Here is an 18,683-nt window from a genome sequence, read left to right on the forward strand (position 1 = left end):
CTAGGCTCAGGAGGACTCTAGGGGAAGGTTAGTGTGAGACGCCTGAGCTGCAGCCTGGGACATAAACCTTGGAGGGTGGCAGAGGGCTGAGTGCCAGGCAGCAGTTCCCTCTAGGACGCTAGCAGGCTTTTGGCATTTGGAAGGTCACACCACAGAAGCTGAGCTCGTGCTCATTAGCAGACACTTGCAGGGACATTCCCACTCCAGGCCTGTGGTGAAGTGAAGGTGCTCTGATTGGACCCAAGGCCCAGGTGGGGAAGGTTTCCCCCTTATTAGGTGATGAGGGTTCATTAGGCCCGTGCTCAAACAGCCAGGGTAGAGTTTGAGATCACGGCGTCTCTGCTCTCCTTGGGTACAGAGAGGATCACAGTGCCTGGACAGCCACAAGGAGGTGAGGTGGCCAGAGGGAGGCTGGGTAGACAAAGACCTCTCCAGCTATGGGACCTAGGAAAGTCCCCTAAAGGCCCCATGCCTCAGTTAACCCTTCTCTAAAACGGGGGTGTTATGAAGACCAAAGGATTGAAGAAACAGGAAGCCCCTGTGTGTTTGCTGTGACCCTCCATGTGTGTGGCTCCTGAGTTTTGTTTGAGACAGAGTCTCACTTTGTTGCCCCCAGTAGAGTGCCATGGCATCATAGCTCATAGCAACTAACCTCAAACTCTTGAGCTCAAGTGATCCTTTTGCCTCAGCCTCCCGAGTAGCTGGGACTATAGGCATCCGCCACAACGGCCGGCTATTTTTTAGGAGTTGGGGTCTCATTCTTGCTCAGGCTGGTCTTGAACTCGTAAGCTCAAGCAATCCACCCACCTCAGCCTCCCAGAGTGCTGGGATCACAGGTGTGAGCCACGGGGCCCGGCTGCTCCTGGGTTTTATCTTCAGTCTTGCTGAAGCAACCTGGGACTGGTCTTTACTCTCAATACAAAGAGTAACAGCTTGGATTTCACATGTATCACAGCAGATTTTGTGGACTTTCCAAAGTTGGTTGGTGTGGGGGATGCTTTGGGGGTGTTGGTCTTGTTTTTGGAAGTTAGACATCCCTTCTTCCTCTGTGACATTGGAATTGGAGCTGGGCCATTAGGGGCACCTTGGGAGGCCTCTGATATTTTATGCCTTTGGGGGCCAGAGAGATGTGAAACCAGGGCAGAGTCTGAGGACGCTCCTCTTCCTGCTTTGAGCTGTGTCAGAGCTGCTAGGAGCAGGGATGGAAGCACCAGAGCCTTTAAACTAGTCTAAGAATGGTGGCCACTCCGAACCCTAGAGGGTCAGCTGTGTGTGGTTGGGCAGTCTGTGCCCTGCACAAGGGCACTGCCCCGAGGACAAAGAAGGTTCAGGGTCAGGCTGCTGGGCCGTGTGCCCTGTTGCTGGGCTCCAGCCCCCCACAGGAGACAAGAGCAAGCCTTTCTAATCTGCTAGAAGGTGCCAAGTAGATTCACAAGGGTCCTTGTCCCTAGCGCTGGCTTTGATTGCTGACTCTGTTGACCTCATGGAAGGGGGGGTTGCGGGCCAGGAAATGCCAGGGGCTCCCCTTTCTCCCCAACCTCCACTGCCAATCCTTAGTGTCCCTGAAGGAGGAACAGGGACCATTCTTAGGTCCTCAAGGAGGGGGCGACGGCAGGGAAAGTGGGGGCCCTCTCTTGGAGTCACTGATGTTCTGCTCGAGCCACCTCCCCTGTGGCCCAGTCTGACCCAAACCCACAAGACCTTGCTGATTGGGGCCAGCAGATACAGATATCCAGAACAGCCACAGCAAGGGGAGTGGCTGGGACAGGTGACTCATGTTGGCTGTCGGGGCCTTTCCCATGGAGCTCAGCCCAGACAGAGGGCAGGCAGTGCTTGGCCCAGGCCAGGCCTGGCACCTCTTTCCTTCATAGTTTGGCATCTTGGCAGCTACGTTCATAGCCTGGCATAAGAGGTCAGAGTGAGTGCGCCATCCCAATGGTCACAGGTGTCTCCGATGAGACTGCTAGAAGTCCTAAAATTGGTGGTGTGGATGGGCAGAGAGGAGAGAGGTGGTGCCTTCTCCCAGATTCAGGGTTTAGGGGCCAGAGTTGGAGATGGACATGTGGGAAGAGACCGTCTGGGCATTTGGAAGCAACAGGGCAGTGGTCCATCTGACTGCCTGGCCTTTGGAGCTACCTCTTCCCAGTGGCATCATGTTGGGAAAGTTATTATAATTAGGATGCCTTAAATAGCAGCTCCTTCCAAATGTGTAAATGGAGTGAGAGATCTGGTAGCTACTCCGTATATACTGAAAACATGAAATCCCCTGGACGTGGTGCACCCCAGCGAACTTGCTATGATTGTATTATTTGGTGATTTGAGATTATCTGAAATAGGCATTGGTCTGTGGTTCAGGAATTAGCTGGATGAGTCATCGATTCTCTGAACTGGAGTTTCCTGGTTAATTGGGGAATTAGCTGGCTGGGCAGGGATTATCTAAAATGGAGTTATCTGTTGGTTTGAGAATTGGCTGAGTGGGCAGGGATTATCTGAGCTGGGGTTGATTAGTTGATCGGGGAATTGCCGAATTAGGGGCTGAGCTGGCCCCGCCAGCCGCTTTCCCTTCTCCCTTCCTCACAGATGATGGGAAGCTGTCCTTGGAGGAATTCCAGCTCTTCTTTGCAGATGGTGTCCTCAACGAGAAGGAACTGGAGGGTCTCTTTCACACGATTGATTCTGACAACACCAAGTGAGCCTGAGCCCTGCATGGAGCAGGGCGTGCGTGGGTCTGTGGAGTCTCCACTTTCCAGGCCCCTGTGGGGGGGGGGGGGGCAGGTGACCTGAAAACCCCCAAACTTGCTAGTCCAAGAATCTCTTTGGCCTTCGCTGCCTAGGGTGATCTCGGGAGCAAGCAGACTGACATTGCAGTGGCTGCTGCCCCAGGTTTGTCTTTTCTGAGCATGTGGCCAAGGAGAGACCCCCCCACACACATACACTTCCCCAACTTGAGTTTTTTTGTTTTGTTTTTGAGATAGTCTTGCTCTGTCCCCCAGGCTAGAGTGCAGTGACATCATCATAGCTCACAGCAACCTCAAACACTTGGGCTCAAGCACTCTTCTTGCCTTTAGTCTCCCAAGTAGCTGGGACTACAGGCACCTGCCACCAGCCTTGGCTAATTTTTCTGTTTTTAGTAGAGGCAGGGTCTTCCTCTTGCTCAGGCTGGTTTTGAACTCCTGAGCTGCAGGGATCCTCCTGCCTCGGCCTCCCAGAGTGCTAGGATTACAGGCCTGAGGAGCCAAAACCCCCAACTTTGCACAGTGTGCTCGGGATAATGGGACATTGGCAAGAATCTCATCCTTCTGCTCACCCAACCCAGTTCTAAAACCCCCAAACCAGTGCCTTCTCCCAGTCCCAGCATGAACTCTCTGCTTGAGTCTCACCTTCCCATTGACCCTGTTTGAAACCAAACTGAAACCTGACTCTAACCTGAATGCTACTTCTGCTGCTGTACCTAATTAAATTTTTCCTCAAGCCAATAATAAGCCTAACCTGCATTTCAGGATCAGTCAAAAACCCTGGCTCCAATCCATTTCTATATCAAGTGCAAATTGTACATTCTGCCTGAACTTAGCTCTGACCTTTCCCGAAATCCTTTTCCTCAGGATTCCTGGGACAGGATAGGTCTGAGCCATCTCCTCAGCCCCAGCTGGTCACCTCCATCAGGCTCTCAAGCAATAAGTTTCCAGGGGCTCTGCTTGGGGACGATTTGAGAAGCTGGGATCCCCTGAGACTGGCTAGAAATGGTCTGGAAAAGGTGTTACCACCAAACCAGTTTGCAAGGAATCCAGGAACTTGGTGGCCTGGACGTTGGCCGGCTGGGGACCAGGATGGGGCAGATGGGGCAGGCTTCTGTCTCTGGGAAAGGCCACTTTAAAGAGAGGGCGTCGGGCTGCAGGCTTCGGAGTGGAGAGCTTTGTTTCTGGAGCCAGATGGAGGTTTCTGAGCTTGTTCTCCAGCTTCCTGGGGAGCTTTGAAGGGGCAGAGGCAGGTGCCCACTGATTTATTCATTCTCATTCGGTGCCTTTGTGTTGGGCCAGCAGGGTGGAGGTGGAGGGAGCAGGAGGCACTGGTCTGAAAGCTTAACCTTGAGAGTAGGTGGCTGGGGACTCAGGCAGCCTCATCGTTGCTGAAGGTAGAAACTATGAAGACCTTTAGGAATATTTTCTCCAACATTCCCCCCGAAGCGTGAGCTACAAACGTTAGCTCCTTGGGATGCTAAATTGGCTTTCTGCCCGAAAAATTTACAAAACAGTGAATCAGATTTTTGAAATGCTGGTTTAAGCAAAATTACAGGGTTGTTTTCTGCGGGACTTGTGAGGACTCCCAATATGCGATGTAAATTGAGGAGCCTCTAAGACAGAGCAGGCAAAGCCCAGGTTTATTTGACCACAGAGACCTTCGGTCTGGAGGCTTCTCGAACTTGGGTTCCACCCTCTCTTCCCTGGGATGGGGGTGGGGCACAGATGGGGGCCAGTCATCAGAGCTGCCCCCATTCACCCCAGCTTGGCACCCTGATCTCAAGCTGCTGTGTGTTTCACCATCATTAACACCACTTTCCCACTCAGCTACTTTCCTGAGAGACAGCAGCCCTTTCACCGGCTGTAGGAGCTGGGATATAAAGCCAGCCCCAGCAGGCAGGGGTGGGGCATAGGAGCCAATTTTGTTCAGTGTGTAATGGTTGTAGCCCCTCCCTCTTCCCTTTCCTGACCCTGACCCGGCCCCGCCCTTGGTCCCATCCAGGCACGATGATGTGATCAGCCAACTTTGGGGGTGAAGAAAGAAATGTGGGGTGGGGAATGGTCCCTGTTCAGTCCTTTTTCCTGCTGTTCCCTCATCTACAAGGTGGGGCTTATGGTGCCAGCACCTGAAAAGCAGGTGTGGCGCCTGGTTTATGGGCTGTGTGGGCTGTGCTTGCTGACCCCCTCTCTGTCGTCTCTCCCTTGCTCCTCTGCAGCCATGTGGACACCAAGGAGTTGTGTGGTAGGTGCCTGGTTATGCAGAAATGAAGATGGGAGTGCAAGGTGGGGCTGGGGAGAGAAGGGCTAGAGGAGGGCCCAGTTTGGGGGGCAGGGTGCTGTGACCTGACCGCTGCCCTCCTTTTGCCAGATTACTTCGTGGACCACATGGGGGACTATGAGGACGTCTTGGCCTCCCTGGAGACCCTGAATCACTCTGTCCTGAAGGCCATGGGCTACACCAAGAAGGTCAGTGGGTGGAGTCAGTGGTCTCAGAGTCCTAGCCAAGCAGCCATAGCTGCTGGCCAGGATGAGAGGGGAGACCAAGTCAGGGACCTGGCAAGAAGTGTGGTGCAGCACGGACTGGACTCCAGGCCTGCCCAGGGGCTCACTGACCAGGTCCACAGGGTGGGGCCAGGGACATGCAGATACACCCTGAGCTTCAGCAGCCAAGAGAAACCTGAGTCACCTGCCGAGGAGGCGGCAGCAGCCTGGAAGCTCAGCCAGTGATGTCAGCCGGACCTGGGTGGAGGTCTGGAGCCAGCCTGTCATGGCCCTTTCTGAGCCTCAGTTTCTTCATCTGTGAAATGGGAGCATCTACCTTCAACAGTCCTTGAGAGGAATGAACCAAGTAAGACCTCTAAGCTGCTTAGCACAGGGCCTGGCACGGAACAAAGCAGCTGCTGGCTCTTATTCTCAGGCTCCTGTTTGCTGCCCGCCCTGATACAGGGCAAGACCAACTCCATGCGGTCAGCAGTTGCTGCTCAGGCACTTGCCTGCCTGTCGCAGAGAATCCCTTTCTCACCGTCCCCACATATCCAAAACCAGCCAGGCCTGCTGCCCAGCAGCCGCCCATCTACATCTTCCTTCCCACCTGGCATCACACTGTTTTGAGTCTTGCTGTCTTAAAGCACGTTTTAATGGCATATAGGACCCACTCCCTAGGCTGTCTTTACGGAATATCATGTGATTTCCTCAAGTGCTGAGGCGGGCAGTGGATCAGAAGGGAGTGTGGAAAGATCCAGGGGCCCCGAGTCAGCAGACAAGGGTGACTTGTTGTCTGTTCCTGACGGGCCGTGGGGGGATACCACGTGCCCGTGGGTGACGTTGCACAATGTAAACCCCTCCCCGAACCTCACCCTTCTCATCTGGGAATGGGGCAGCTCCTAGAGATGTTGTCCCAAGGCGTTGCCGATACCATGGCGCCTTCTTGTTCTTTGGTTAGACTTTCCAGGAGCGTGACGTAGCTCTCCATCCAGGAGAGGTGTCTGCACGTCCAGTGTCAGACTTCGTTCTGGGACGTCACACCCGTGGCGTGGCAGGGTGGTCTTCGGTGGGTTTTTAGTGGTAGTGCTAGTAGGTTGGTTGTCACAGTGGTGGTTGGTGCTTTGTCTTGTGTGTTTTCTAACTGGTCGTCTTTTGTAAACGCCAGCTCCTTGGTGGTCATTTCACGTGCTTTTCTTATGTCCATTGATTCTAGTTGTCTCCTTTGCTGTTGTTGAGACGCAGACACAGCATTGTTGTGACCCAGTGGCGCGATCTGTGTTTCTAACGTGTGTTTCTCTTCTTCCCTGTCAAGTCTTCCTGCATTTTGTCTGAATTCTAAAACACTGTGGCTGGGCCAGGCGGTCTCTACTACCTCTCCACTAATTATATTAATACCAACTCCTATTTTAGAATCCTCTTCAGCATGTTGGAGAAATATTTTTGCATTCCCTTTGTTCAGTTTTGTCTTAGGAGGTGGTAGTGAATTTTTTCAAATGCCTTTGGGGTATTTTTAAATGATCGTTTTTTTTTTTTTTTCCTAAGCGATTGATGGGGTGGATTCTATTTTTAGATTCTCTCATATTGAACAATCCTTAGCTCCCTGCGATAAACTCTAATTGATACATTATTATTTTATCACATTGCCGAATAGTTGTGTCACCAGCTGAGCGTTTTTATCTGTCTGTCTCCATTGGGAATTAAGATGGGATGTTAGTTTGGGGATGATTTGTGAGATGGTATTGAATGTTTTCTCCGTGTGATTCAGCTTCTGTCTCAGAGACTCATTTTCCTGCTCAGAAATAGAATTTATCCATAAGTCTTGGGTCCAGGTATTAAATAGGGGAGGAGATTACTTTCATAATTAAGGTCAGCTCTAATTTTAGTCAAGCTTTTCACTTTGTGTGTTCATTTTTCTTTTTTGTAAGGTAGAGTCTCACTCTGTTGCCCCAAATAGAGTACAGTGGCGTCATCCTAGCTCACTAAAAGCTGAACTCCTTGGCTCAAGAGATCGTCCTGCCTCAGCCTCCCCCGCAGCTGGGACTACAGGTGCCCATCACAATGCCCAGTTAATTTTTGTACTTTCTGTAGAGACAGTCTCGCTATGTTGCCCACAGCGGTCTCAAATTGTTGGCCTCAAGCTATCCTCCTACCTCAGCCTCCCAAAGTGATTACAGGCATGAGCCACTGCATCTCGCCCATTTTCATATATTAAACAAAATCCCCCCCAGACATGCTCACCTCTAAGATCAATTACATATAGTGTGTTCTTATAATTTACAACATCCAAAATTGTATTTGACAGAAAACAGGCACTAAATGCAGATTATGTTCAATAAAATATGTGCTATTATAGCTTAGGTCTTATTTTAAGTTTTATACTATTTTCCTACATCTTAAAATTTTGCCTGTTTTAATTAGCTAATTAAGCTCCTGGCACTTATTTAAATTCATGGTCTGTTATCTAATTTAGTTCCTCTCATTACTTTTTTCTTCCTCTTACCTTGAGTTTGTTGTGGTTGCTGTCCCTTTGCACATGTAAAATGGAGCAAATGTTTTTTTTTTTTTTTTTTATCCTTTTGAGACAGTCTCAAGTTGTTGCCCTGGGTAGCGTACCATGGCGTCATAGCTCACAACCTCCAACTCGGGCTCAAGTGATCTTCTTGCCTCAGTTTTTCTATTTTTAGTAGAGATGAGGGTCTCGTGTTTTTTGTTCTTGTTCTTGTTTTGTGTTTTTGCAGTTTGGGGCCGGGTTTGAACCCCCCACCCTCAGTATATGGGGCCAGGGCCCTACTCCTTGAGCCACAGGCGCCGCCCGGGTCTCCCTTTTGTGAACTCAGGCAGTCCACCGGCCTCAGCCTCCCAGGGTGTTGGGACTACAGGTGTGAGCCACCAACCAGCCCAGAATGCTTTTTTGATATTAAAGTTTCAGATTTTTAAAAATTTACCTTAGATATTTTCATGGCTATCATAGATTTTTAACGTGTAGCATATTGATTCTCAGTATTTCTTGTAGTCTCTGTTCTCCTCATTCACTTCTCATTTGATTGTGTTATGATAAAACCAAATAGCCAGGTTTCTGCCTTTTTTTTTTTTTTTTTTTTTTTTTTTTTTTTTTAAATCTATCTTCATTACATAATGTCTCACGGATGCTTGAAGATGTGGATTGTGCTTTGCAGAATAGCAAATCTGAAAATACTATCCTTTTTTGTTAGGAAATATGCTACTTTTTTTTGTTTGTTTTTTTTTTTTTTTTTGGCCGGGGCTGGGTTTGAACCCACCACCTCCAGCATATGGGACCAGCGTCCTACTCACTGAGCCACAGGCGCCGCCCGGAAATATGCTACTTTTTTTAAATTGTCTCTTCAAGTATTCTGAAATGAACTTGTGGAGTTTTTTTGTTTTTTTTATAGAGACACTTTATCGCCCATGGTAGAGTGCCGTGGCATCACACAGCTCACAGCAACCTTCCAGCTCCTGGGCTTAGGTGATTCTCTTGCCTCAGCCTCCCGAGTAGCTGGGACTACAGGTGCCTGCCACAATGCCCGGCTATTTTATTTTTGCAGTTTTGGCCGGGGCTGGGTTTAAACCCACCACCCTCGGTATATGGGGCTGGCACCCTGCCCTGAAATGAACTTGTGAATAAATGTAAAGCTGGTCACTATATAGCAGAGCAATTGATTATATTCCACCAGACAAAATTCAAATGCCTTCCTGTGGAAGAGATTGATTTGAATTATTATAAATTTTCTATAGCTTACAGAGTTTTAAAAGCAGCTCAAAAAATATGGAAAGACTTAGTAATCCAGGAAAGTTTTGTAAATAAGAAACCCAAGAATTTTTCTGCCCATTTCAAGGACTTTCGCTATTTTTCCTGATGCCATATTTATTATCTAATTTCTGTCCTAGACATTGATAAGCTAATTTCTTACACTGAAATGTTTGCCACATAATCTTTGTATTTCTAATGTTTCTCTTTTCTGTATTTTTATCTGTTTGTATATAGATTGCTGGTGTATTTTATGTTGAATAGTATAGTACATTTTTGTGGGGGCCGGGGCGGGGTTTGAACCCAGCACCTCCGGCATATGGGGCTGGTGCCCTACTCCTTTGAGCCACAGGCACCGCCCAATATAGTACATATTTAATATGTAAAATGTAGGAAGTAGAGAAAAGCGTAGAGAAATCTTTCATATCCCTTCTAATTCCCACTATCCCTAAGCATTAATGTTTTAGTTTATTATCTTTGTGCCTTTTAAATGTATATTTCCTTAATATTTATAATCTGTGTATACAAATTTATTTCCTGCCTTTTGGCCTGATCTCTTAACACTTTTCCTGTGTTATTAATGCTGTTCCAAGGCACTGTTTTAAATATTATTTAGATGAATTTATTTTTCCTCTATTGTGTAATGTTCGATTACTTTCAGGTTTTTGCTGTTATGAGTAATACTATACTTCCCTGGAGCATGCATATTTGTATACATTTGCACTAATCTTCAGGATAGATTATCAGAATTGTGGAATTGCTGGGTTAAAGAAATAGAAGCCGGTTAAATAAGGTCTCAATATGTAGCACAATTGCTTTAGAAAACGCCTGTGTGCATGGACATCACCAAAGCTGCCTTTGCAGCAGCTATTAAAGCATAACATGGACATGACATTATATCTTTGTCATTGTATTTCTACCTTTCTCATCTTGTGTGACACTCTCCCGTTTAAATTCTAGCTGGATAGCCATCTTACAACTTGTGTTCGTTTGATCAAGTTTCACCGCAGTGTCTTTGCTCAGGCTTTTCTTTGTAAATTCTTTGTTCTGTTCTGCTTTGGGTGTGCTTCTGAGTGGATCTTACTTAATCAAGTCTGAGGCTGAGTCATGGGGAAATTCAGGCTACATTTTTTATTGGTATGATTATTCTGTCTGGTCTGACTGCTGTTACGATTTATGCCTTCATTTCTCTTACATTTCACTTTTTTTTTTTTTTTTTTTTTTTTTTTTTGAGACAGTCTCACTCTGTCACCCTGGGTTAGAGTGCTGTGGCCTAACAGCAACCCCAAACTCCTGAGCTCAAGCAGTTTTCTTGCCTCAGTCTCCCGAGTAGCTGGCATTACAGGTACCCCTGTGCCTGGATAGTTTTTCTATTTTTAGTAGAGATGGAGGTCTTGCTCTTCGTCAGGTTGGTCTTGAACCTGTGATGGTCTGCCCTGTTGATCTTTGATTACGATGTAGAAGGTAAAAACATCCTCGTTTTCATTTTGCTTAAAGAAGAATAATCTGATTTATATACTTAGCTAATAAAAAACGCTTTCTATTCCATTATGGAATAAAAGAACTGTTTAAGATTTTTGTCTCTATTTTCCACACTTGTTTGACTAAATCCAGGACAGCTGAAATTAAACTACTAGTGGTTAATGTTCTGATTTCCTGACCTCTAAAGTGTTCCTGTTGCATTTTAGCAACCACCATTACTTCTTTGTACAACTTCCCTGTTCAAGAATTCTTTCTCTAAAAAAAAAAAAAAAACCCAAAAACAAAGAATTTTCTCTAATTCAAACCTAGCTGACTTAGGAGAAATTCTTAAGCTGCCTTTGCAGAAAAGGTGCTCATTTGGTAACATCTCAGAGATTTACAGATTTCTGAATATTTCCCTATTCTGCAAATGAGTAACTTGTCCTCTGGATGTGGAAATTTCTAGGTCTGATCCTCTCCCTCTGGAATCTGTGGAGCTGGTTGGTCTGGCAGAGGCATTGACTGTGGCAGAAGAGAAAGCTGTAGAAGCTTCATGTTCTGCCCCTTGAAAATAACTTGTCCTCCTGGGAATTCAGCTGATCAGTAACACTTATTGATCCCTGTCCTCAGGTGCTGGTCTGGGTGCTTTTAACACCCTTCAGCCCATTTTTCTATTTGATTGCTTCTAAAACCCTCTTTCTTTGTATTTAAGTTTTTTGCTGGGTCATATCTTGTTCATTTTTGGCCAGTGGTCTATCTGGAGTCTTTTGATCACTGGACTATGTGTGGTTTCTGCCATCGGCTAAGAGGGATAATAGGGTCATTGTAATACACGAGGCTGCTGGAACTCAATATCCTTCGTCCCTCGGGGTCTGTCCGGCGGGCCCTGCTCTGGCTGCCCGGCTGCTGCTAGAGGATGTCCACCTCCCTGCCTGTTTTGTGGTCCCCTGTGTCCCTCCCCCACCTCCATTTCTCAGTCTGCCTTGCAGCCATGTCTCCCATTGTGCAATTATTGCTAATTAATTCCCAGTCAGAGTGATGGATGATTTAATTTGCTTTCCTTGAGAGCCCTGTTTTCTCTTGCCTTGCCAGGGGCTGGGCAGAACTCCAAGATGCCCAGGACCGGTGGTTCAGGCAGGCAGAATCTTAGCAGAGGAGGCTGCAGAGCAGCACAGGGCTTGGGAGACCCACATTCCTTCCACACAGTGTCACATTTATTATCTCGTCCTTGAGTGACATGGATAAGCGAGAGCCTGCTCTCTTCCACTATAAAGCCTTTTGCAGCCAAAAGAATCTTCACTGGAACCAAAAGCCGTGAGAAATTTCTCTGCCAATGTCTCATAACAAAGGGGAGAATTCTGCCCCATACCAGAGTAAAACTTACAGAAAACCCTCTTTTATCTTCTTGTGGTAGCTGCTAAACCTCTCTTCTCCCCACCCCCACCCCAACTTCTCTCTCACCCCACTTCTAGATTTGTGAGCACAGACTTTCTGTGGGGGTCAGTTTCCACTCTGCTCCTGATTCTGTTCTATCTTTTCTGAGTTAGCAGCATGAAGACCCAGGGGTGCAGAAAATCCTCCTTGGAGGAGGAAGGGGGCAGAGGAGATGGTCCCTAATACCTTACCCCTGCCACAGCAACCAGACCACCACCCCACCACTGTCCTCTTCATCACAGCAGCTCCTATTTGCTATGTGACAGGCGCTGGGTGGAGCATCATATAGACAGCAGTTCTCAACCTTATGGGTCGCGACCCACAGGAACTGTATTGAAGGGCCGCGGCATTAAGAAGGTTGAGAACCACTGGTTTAGACACTCTATCTTCACTGCTGCCTTGGGAGATAGACAGTACGGGAACCCAGTTAGTTATACTCAGGGAGGTCCCAGAGCTCGCAAGTGGTGACACCAGGGTTCAGACCTTGGTCTCTTGAGTCCATAGGCCCCATACTAGAGACTGGACGGGCTCCAAGATTCAGGAGGTGATGGAGTCCCCCCTTCCTACTCAGAGGCAACGTCATGGACTCCAGGTGCTGTCCCAGCTCCTGTGCTAGACGCCATGTCCGATTTCCGTCCCAACCCCATTCCCCTGAGTGCCCCTTCCCTGCCCTCCACAGGTATACGAGGGAGGGAGCAACGTGGACCAGTTTGTGACCCGTTTCCTTCTGAAGGAGACGGCCAACCAGATCCAGTCTCTGCTGAGCTCCGTGGAGAGTGCGGTGGAGGCCATCGAGGAGCAGACCAGCCAGATCCGGTGGGTTGATGAGACCCCGCAGGATCACGTGGGGGTGTGCGGCTCACGCTGCAGCCTGCTGCGTAGGGGAGTGTTTGTGTACCTAAGAGCTGGGTGACCTTTGCCAAGTTGCTGCCCCTCTCTGTGCCTCCATTTCTCCAGCAGTTAACATGGGGATGCTCACACACTCATTCCTCATTGTGAGGGTTGAGTGGGACGGTATACACTCAGAGGAATGCCTGGTGTGTGTACGCACAGTAGGTGCACACATCACGCAGACAGTGATCCATTTCGCGACAGCTTCATGCACTTGTTTATGTAGACCTGGTCTATCATTTGGCTCACTTTTTAAAAAATTTAATTTTGGATTAATACAAGAGTACATACGATTGGATTACATTGTTTGCATTTGTTAGCTAGCGTCCGTGTTGTAGCTGAGTCGTTCATCTAGGAGGTACCTTGTACCCCTCCCCCACACTTGAATTTGTATTTTTTTCTTTTTTAGAGACAGAGTCTTACTTTGTCGCCCTCGGTAGAGTGCTGTGGCGTCATAGCTCACAGCAACCTCTAGCTCTTGGGCTTAGGCGATTCTCTGGTCTCAGCCTTCTGAGTAGCTGGGACTACAGCTACAACACCTGGTTATTTTTTGCTGCAGTTTGGCCGAGGCCGGGTTCGAACCCACCACCTTCAGTATAATGGGGCCGGCACCCTACTCACTGAGCCACGGGTGCTTCCTAAATTTGTATTTTTTCCTCATGGGGGCCTATAGTTGTCCATCTACTAGTTTCAAAATAATATTGAGTATATGAGGTGCTTGCTTTTCCATTCTTAAGATACTTAGAGTGTTCTCCAAATCCACCCAAATTGTACCAAAAGACACTAAATCTGTCTTTTTCGTGACCGAATAGTATTCCATGGTGTGTATATACCAGTTTGTTAATCCATCCATGGGTTGCTGGCACTTGGGTTGTTTCCATATCTTTGTGATTGGGAATTGAGCTGCTATAAAATCCAAGTGCAAACGTCCTTATAATAAAGTGAATTTTTCTTCTGGGTAGATACCTGGTAATGGGATTGCAGGATCAAATAGAAGTTCTACTTTTAGCTCTTCGAGGATTCTCCATACTTCTAGCCAAAGAAATTGTATTAGTTTGCAGTCCCACCAGCACTGTATAAGTATTCCCTTCTCTCCACGCCCACACCAGCATCTGCAGCTTTGTTACTTTGTAAGGTGGGCCATTCTCACTGGGTTTACATGATATCTCAGTGAGGTTTTTTGTTTTTTTTTTTTTTTGTAGAGACAGAGTCTCACTTTATGGCCCTCGGTAGAGTGCCGTGGCCTCACACAGCTCACAGCAACCTCCAACTCCTGGGCTTCAGCGATTCTCTTGCCTCAGCCTCCCGAGTAGCTGGGACTACAGGCGCCCGCCACAACGCCCGGCTATTTTTTGGTTGCAGTTTGGCCGGGGCTGGGTTTGAACCCGCCACCCTCGGTACATGGGGCCGGCGCCCTACGGACTGAGCCACAGGCACTGCCCCTCAGTGAGGTTTTGATTGACATTTCTCTGACTATAGACATTTTTTTTCATGTGTGTGTTTGGCCCACTTTTTAAAACTAGAAATACATTTAGGAAACTGTATGGCTACAATAATTGGAAAATAAATATTACATGCCACAAATAATGAAGTAAGTGTAAAAATAAACACCTGGTATTGTCTACAGCCAGGTTGAATCCTGAGTCCTGCTCCTACTTTGTTTAAAAGGAGAGACCATGAGAGGCGTTGGGGCCAGGGTTATACCAAATGGAGACTTTGTCGGGACAACCGAAAATGGGGTCATTTATTCACAGTGCTTGTCAGTGTTCTATATAGCCTTGTGTCCTTAGAACCAGGGGAAAGCTGCTGAGGTCCCTTCTTGGATAGTGGATGCCGTGTTGAGGCTGTGACCTGGCATCTGGAAGGGGAGTTTTCTACTTCGGGCTAAGCAGAACCCCTCTTGGGGGGACCACGACCCCTCCCATTTATTGTCCCAAGTTGAGACAACCCCTTCTTGGCCCAGTTGTTCCTAGAACAGCTTATGTGCCTGGTGCTAAGAAGAAAAAGAAAATACAAATAGATGGGAGCAGCAGCCTGGGGTCTATGCCCAGATTCTACTGGCCTTGAATTTTCCCAGCAGAGAGTACAAGGCCAGGATGTTGGACTGCTTTGGGCTGGGAATTTGAGCCTGTGGGTTTGGTTGGTGAGGCGTTGGTCCCAATCAGATAAGATTGTGAAGGTGGTTCTGTGACATTTTTGTTCCCAAAATTGAGTTTGTTCTGAGCACCTGTGGCTGAACACCTGGGAAACTTAACATGCAGATTCCTGAGCCCCCCAGTTATACCCACTGATTAGATGTCCTGGTAACGGAGCCCAGAACTCTGCATCTATGATCAGTACTATGATTCTGAGGGTCCCCCAGCTGACAATTACCTTTGTTTTGTTGTCTTGATCAAAAACTTGCTCTAGAACAGATAGTAACGTTGCACGACTTCATAGCTAATTTTTTGCACTGTGTCAGCTCCGTCGCATGTCAGTGGTTACAGCTGCCCACCCTCACGTTTGGGACCTTAGTTTGGGATGTTGGTGGAGGGGGTGGTATGTGGTTATGGAGCGATACGGCTGTTCCAGCTCCCAGCTGTGTCAGTTCCCGGCCACAGGTCCTCGAGGCCCATCCCCTCTCCTAGCCCTGGAGCAGCCTCCCAGGATGGCAGGTCCCAGGCCAAGATGCTGGCTCAAACCCCACCACCTAGAAGCCCCTGAGCAACCCATGGTCTGAGGGACACATTTAATTTGCTGCTACTTTGTACACACGCTGTGATTGACACCTCAGACTCTGCCAGCCTCTCCCCCTACCCTCAGCGGAGTGGAGTTCTCTTCCTCAGCACAGGGAGAGCTTGGCTGAGCTCTCAGGGTTCATGGGAGACAAATTCCAGAGCATGCTCAAGCAGCGACACTCACAGACGGGGTGGGGCCTGCACAGGGCGCTCTTTGTGTGCGTTTCCTGTGTGTCCACAGTGAGTTTCCAGCATCTTTCTGCACATGAGGGTTTGGCCATTCACTGAACATGCGTTGACTCCCTGCTATGTCCTGCACTTGGAGACCATGGTGCATGTGGCTGTCAGGGCACTCGGCACAGCAGTGTGCACAGGGGGAGCTGCAAGCCTAGGTCAGGATCACAGTTCTCTATCCTGTTAATATCCCTATTCTCAGCATCCCTTAGGGCCCCCTGTGTGTGTGTAAGGGGGGATCTTGTAAAACTCAGGTCCCCCACCCCAGGGGCCACCAAACACCAGAATGGCTTCTCAGGAGGCAGAGAGGAAGGGAGACTTGGTACCTCCCCAGTTTGGGCAGGTGTCTGGGCACAGCAATGGGCTACTGGAGTGGGGGTGGGTACCTGGCTCAGCCTGCCGTGGTCCTAGAACTCAATCAGGAACAGGGTGGGGTCCCAGGAGGTAGCTGAGTTCAAATCCCAGCCCTGCCCTAGGCTCCTGCAGACCAAGACCCCTGCTTTATAAGCCTTATTTCCTCCTGTGTAAAAAAGGCAAAAATGCTTGCCTCTCAGGGATAGGGTTCCCTGGGGCAAGTCCTATGTACATTTTAGCCCAAATCAGTCCTGAATAAACACCTGTCAGTGGCTCAATGTGGTCAGGGCCCGGCACCTGCTCCATGGCCTGTGTCTCCTCCACTCAAGCTGCAGACAGAACCACAGCAAAACAAGCCACGGCGAGGCGGAAACCTGGTACAGAAGCCCTGCTCCCCCCTATTCCCCCAACCACAAGCTAATGGCCACAGAACAAGGAAAGAGCCTTCCATCTGGTGAGAGCTGTGGCCTAGGGTGGGGGAATGACACTTTGGGGAGGGGTTACTGAGGAGTTCTAAGAGTTCTCTGATGGGGACTGGGACTCAGAAGAAATGTTTGAGGCCCCTGGGAGGGTTGGGGGTGTCCCTCCTTCCCACAGGCCTGGCCCTTCCCATCAGGATCTGTTTCTCTTTGCCAGCCACAGAGGACGCAAAGGAGGAGGGCCTGGAAGCCCAGATCAGCCGGCTGGCAGAACTGATTGGAAGGCTGGAGAACAAGGTGAACCCCTGGCCACACCCCCACTTCCATCCTTCCCCTCCTCCCCATTCCCAGGGAGTGCAGACTTAGGACGGAAGTCATGGCTTTAGAGGGATCAGGGAGCCAGTGTGGAGGTATATGATTGAGACACAAAAAACCCTGGGGAGGGAAAAGGGGCTGAGGGGCAGCTCACGGAACAGAGTGGCCAGTGGGTTCGGTGCTTCAAGGGGCCATAGCTGCAAAGGTAGCTTTGCTCTAAGGTGAGTGGCCTTGAGTAAGTGGTCGCCAAGAGGCAGCTTCAGATGAGTGAGAGACTCTTAGAGACCATGAAATGACCCGAAGCAGGAAGTCTTAAGTACGATGTGGCACATGGGTAATGAAAAAATGACAGCCTTTCCAGAATCAAGGGAGCATTGCATGACTTGGTAGAGTACCCATGATATGATCATCTGGCGCAAGAAAGAAGTTTGGGCAGGTGCAATGGCTCACGCCCGTAATCCTAGCACTCTGGGAGGCTGAGGCAGGTGGATAGCTTGAGGTCACAGGTTCAGGACTAGCCTGAGCAAAAGTGAGACCCCGTGTCTACTAAAAATACAAAAACTGAGGCAAGATGATCACTTGAGCCCAAGAATTGGAGGCTGCTATGAGCTGTGACACCACAGCACTCTATCCCCGGGGACAGCTTGAGAGTCTGTCTCAAACAAAGTTTGTCTTCATTTACAGATAGATGGGCTCAGGTATTAGCCTGTCACCATTGGAATTCTGGCAGTACCATTTAATAGCTGTATGGCCTGGGGCCAATGACTTACCCTCTCTAAGCCTCTGATTTCCTCTGATGATACAGCAAATCAGGAGAATAGTACCCTTATGGAATGTTTTTAGGATTTAATAAAATGTCTTCTTTTTTTTTTTTTTTTTTGGAGACAGTCTCACTCTGTCCCCAAGCTACTGTGCAGTGGCATCATAGCTCACAGCAACCGCAGACTCCTGGGTTTAAGTGATCCTCCTGCCTCAGCCTTCTGTGTAGCTGGGACTACAGGCACCTGCCCCAATGCCCAGCTAGTTTTTCTATTTTTAGTACAGATGGCATTTCATTCTTGCTTAGGGTGGTCTTGAACTTCCAAACTCAAATAATCATCTTGCCTCGGCCTCCCAGAGTGTTAGGAGTGAGCTACCACACCCAGCCAAAAATGGTGTCTTAATGACTTAATACAGAGTCCCATATAGCCTTTAGTATTAGTAAAATTAGCAAATATTAGACGTTCTGTTACCAAAATCTATGCAACGCATATACACCATACTGCCCACCTATTTAAACCCAGTAACAGGTCTCCCAGCCCTGGGATTGAGGTGATTTTATGCATTCTATTTCTCCGTATTTCCTTTACACCTTTTACAAATGGCGTTACTATTTTGATGGGTTTGAGTCCTGAGGAATTCGAGGGGCTCCCCACAGGGAGGAGCAGAGCCTGTGACCTGGAGAGAGTCCGAGGAGGGAGGCGGGTCCCCCTTGTAGGGGTGAGGCCGAGGTGGGTTTGGCCCCCTCCACCTTGCAGCCAGCTGCGGGAGGGCTCAGGGAGACCCTGTGGCCCGGTTGTCATAACAACTCAGTGGGTGCCTCCAGAGGGAGGCTCTTTGAAGCTTATTTTTAGCGCCCAGTCGCCCTAACAACCAGGCTGGCGGGTAACCACAGAGCACCTGGGCGTCCTGGAGATGGGGAGGGGCCCTTATCTCCGGCCTCCGATTGGCCAGGGCTGCGAGCAGGGGCCAATCCGGGGCCTGGCTCTGGGCCCCGCCCTCCACAGTTCCCAGAGCTGCCTTCTGGCTCCGCCTGGGCCAGGAGGGGGGAGGAGCTTGTGGGTGGCTGGGCAGGGATGGGGTAGATGTGGGTCCCGCCGTGCCTTCCCCC

The 18,683-nt window shown here is 48.9% G+C and overlaps 1 protein-coding gene across 4 annotated transcripts in view; it reads left to right on the forward strand.

Moving 5' to 3' along the window:
• NECAB2 (N-terminal EF-hand calcium binding protein 2) overlaps positions 1-18,683 on the forward strand; it is a 30,328-nt gene that overhangs the window by 6,214 nt on the left and 5,431 nt on the right. Inside the window, exons 3-8 of one of the 4 annotated variants that reach the window (XM_053609684.1) lie at positions 2,581-2,689; positions 4,955-4,980; positions 5,107-5,204; positions 12,563-12,699; positions 16,415-16,533; positions 16,716-16,795. In XM_053609684.1, the coding sequence (XP_053465659.1) occupies positions 2,581-2,689; positions 4,955-4,980; positions 5,107-5,204; positions 12,563-12,699; positions 16,415-16,533; positions 16,716-16,795 (569 nt within the window). Of the gene's footprint in view, positions 1-2,580; positions 2,690-4,954; positions 4,981-5,106; positions 5,205-12,562; positions 12,700-16,408; positions 16,534-16,715; positions 16,796-18,683 lie in introns of all 4 variants that reach the window. The other 3 variants (XM_053609694.1, XM_053609702.1, XM_053609710.1) reach the window with 3 other exon arrangements.

The sequence above is a fragment of the Nycticebus coucang genome, chromosome 2 (assembly GCF_027406575.1).
Source record: "Nycticebus coucang isolate mNycCou1 chromosome 2, mNycCou1.pri, whole genome shotgun sequence".
Lineage (NCBI taxonomy): Eukaryota > Metazoa > Chordata > Mammalia > Primates > Lorisidae > Nycticebus > Nycticebus coucang.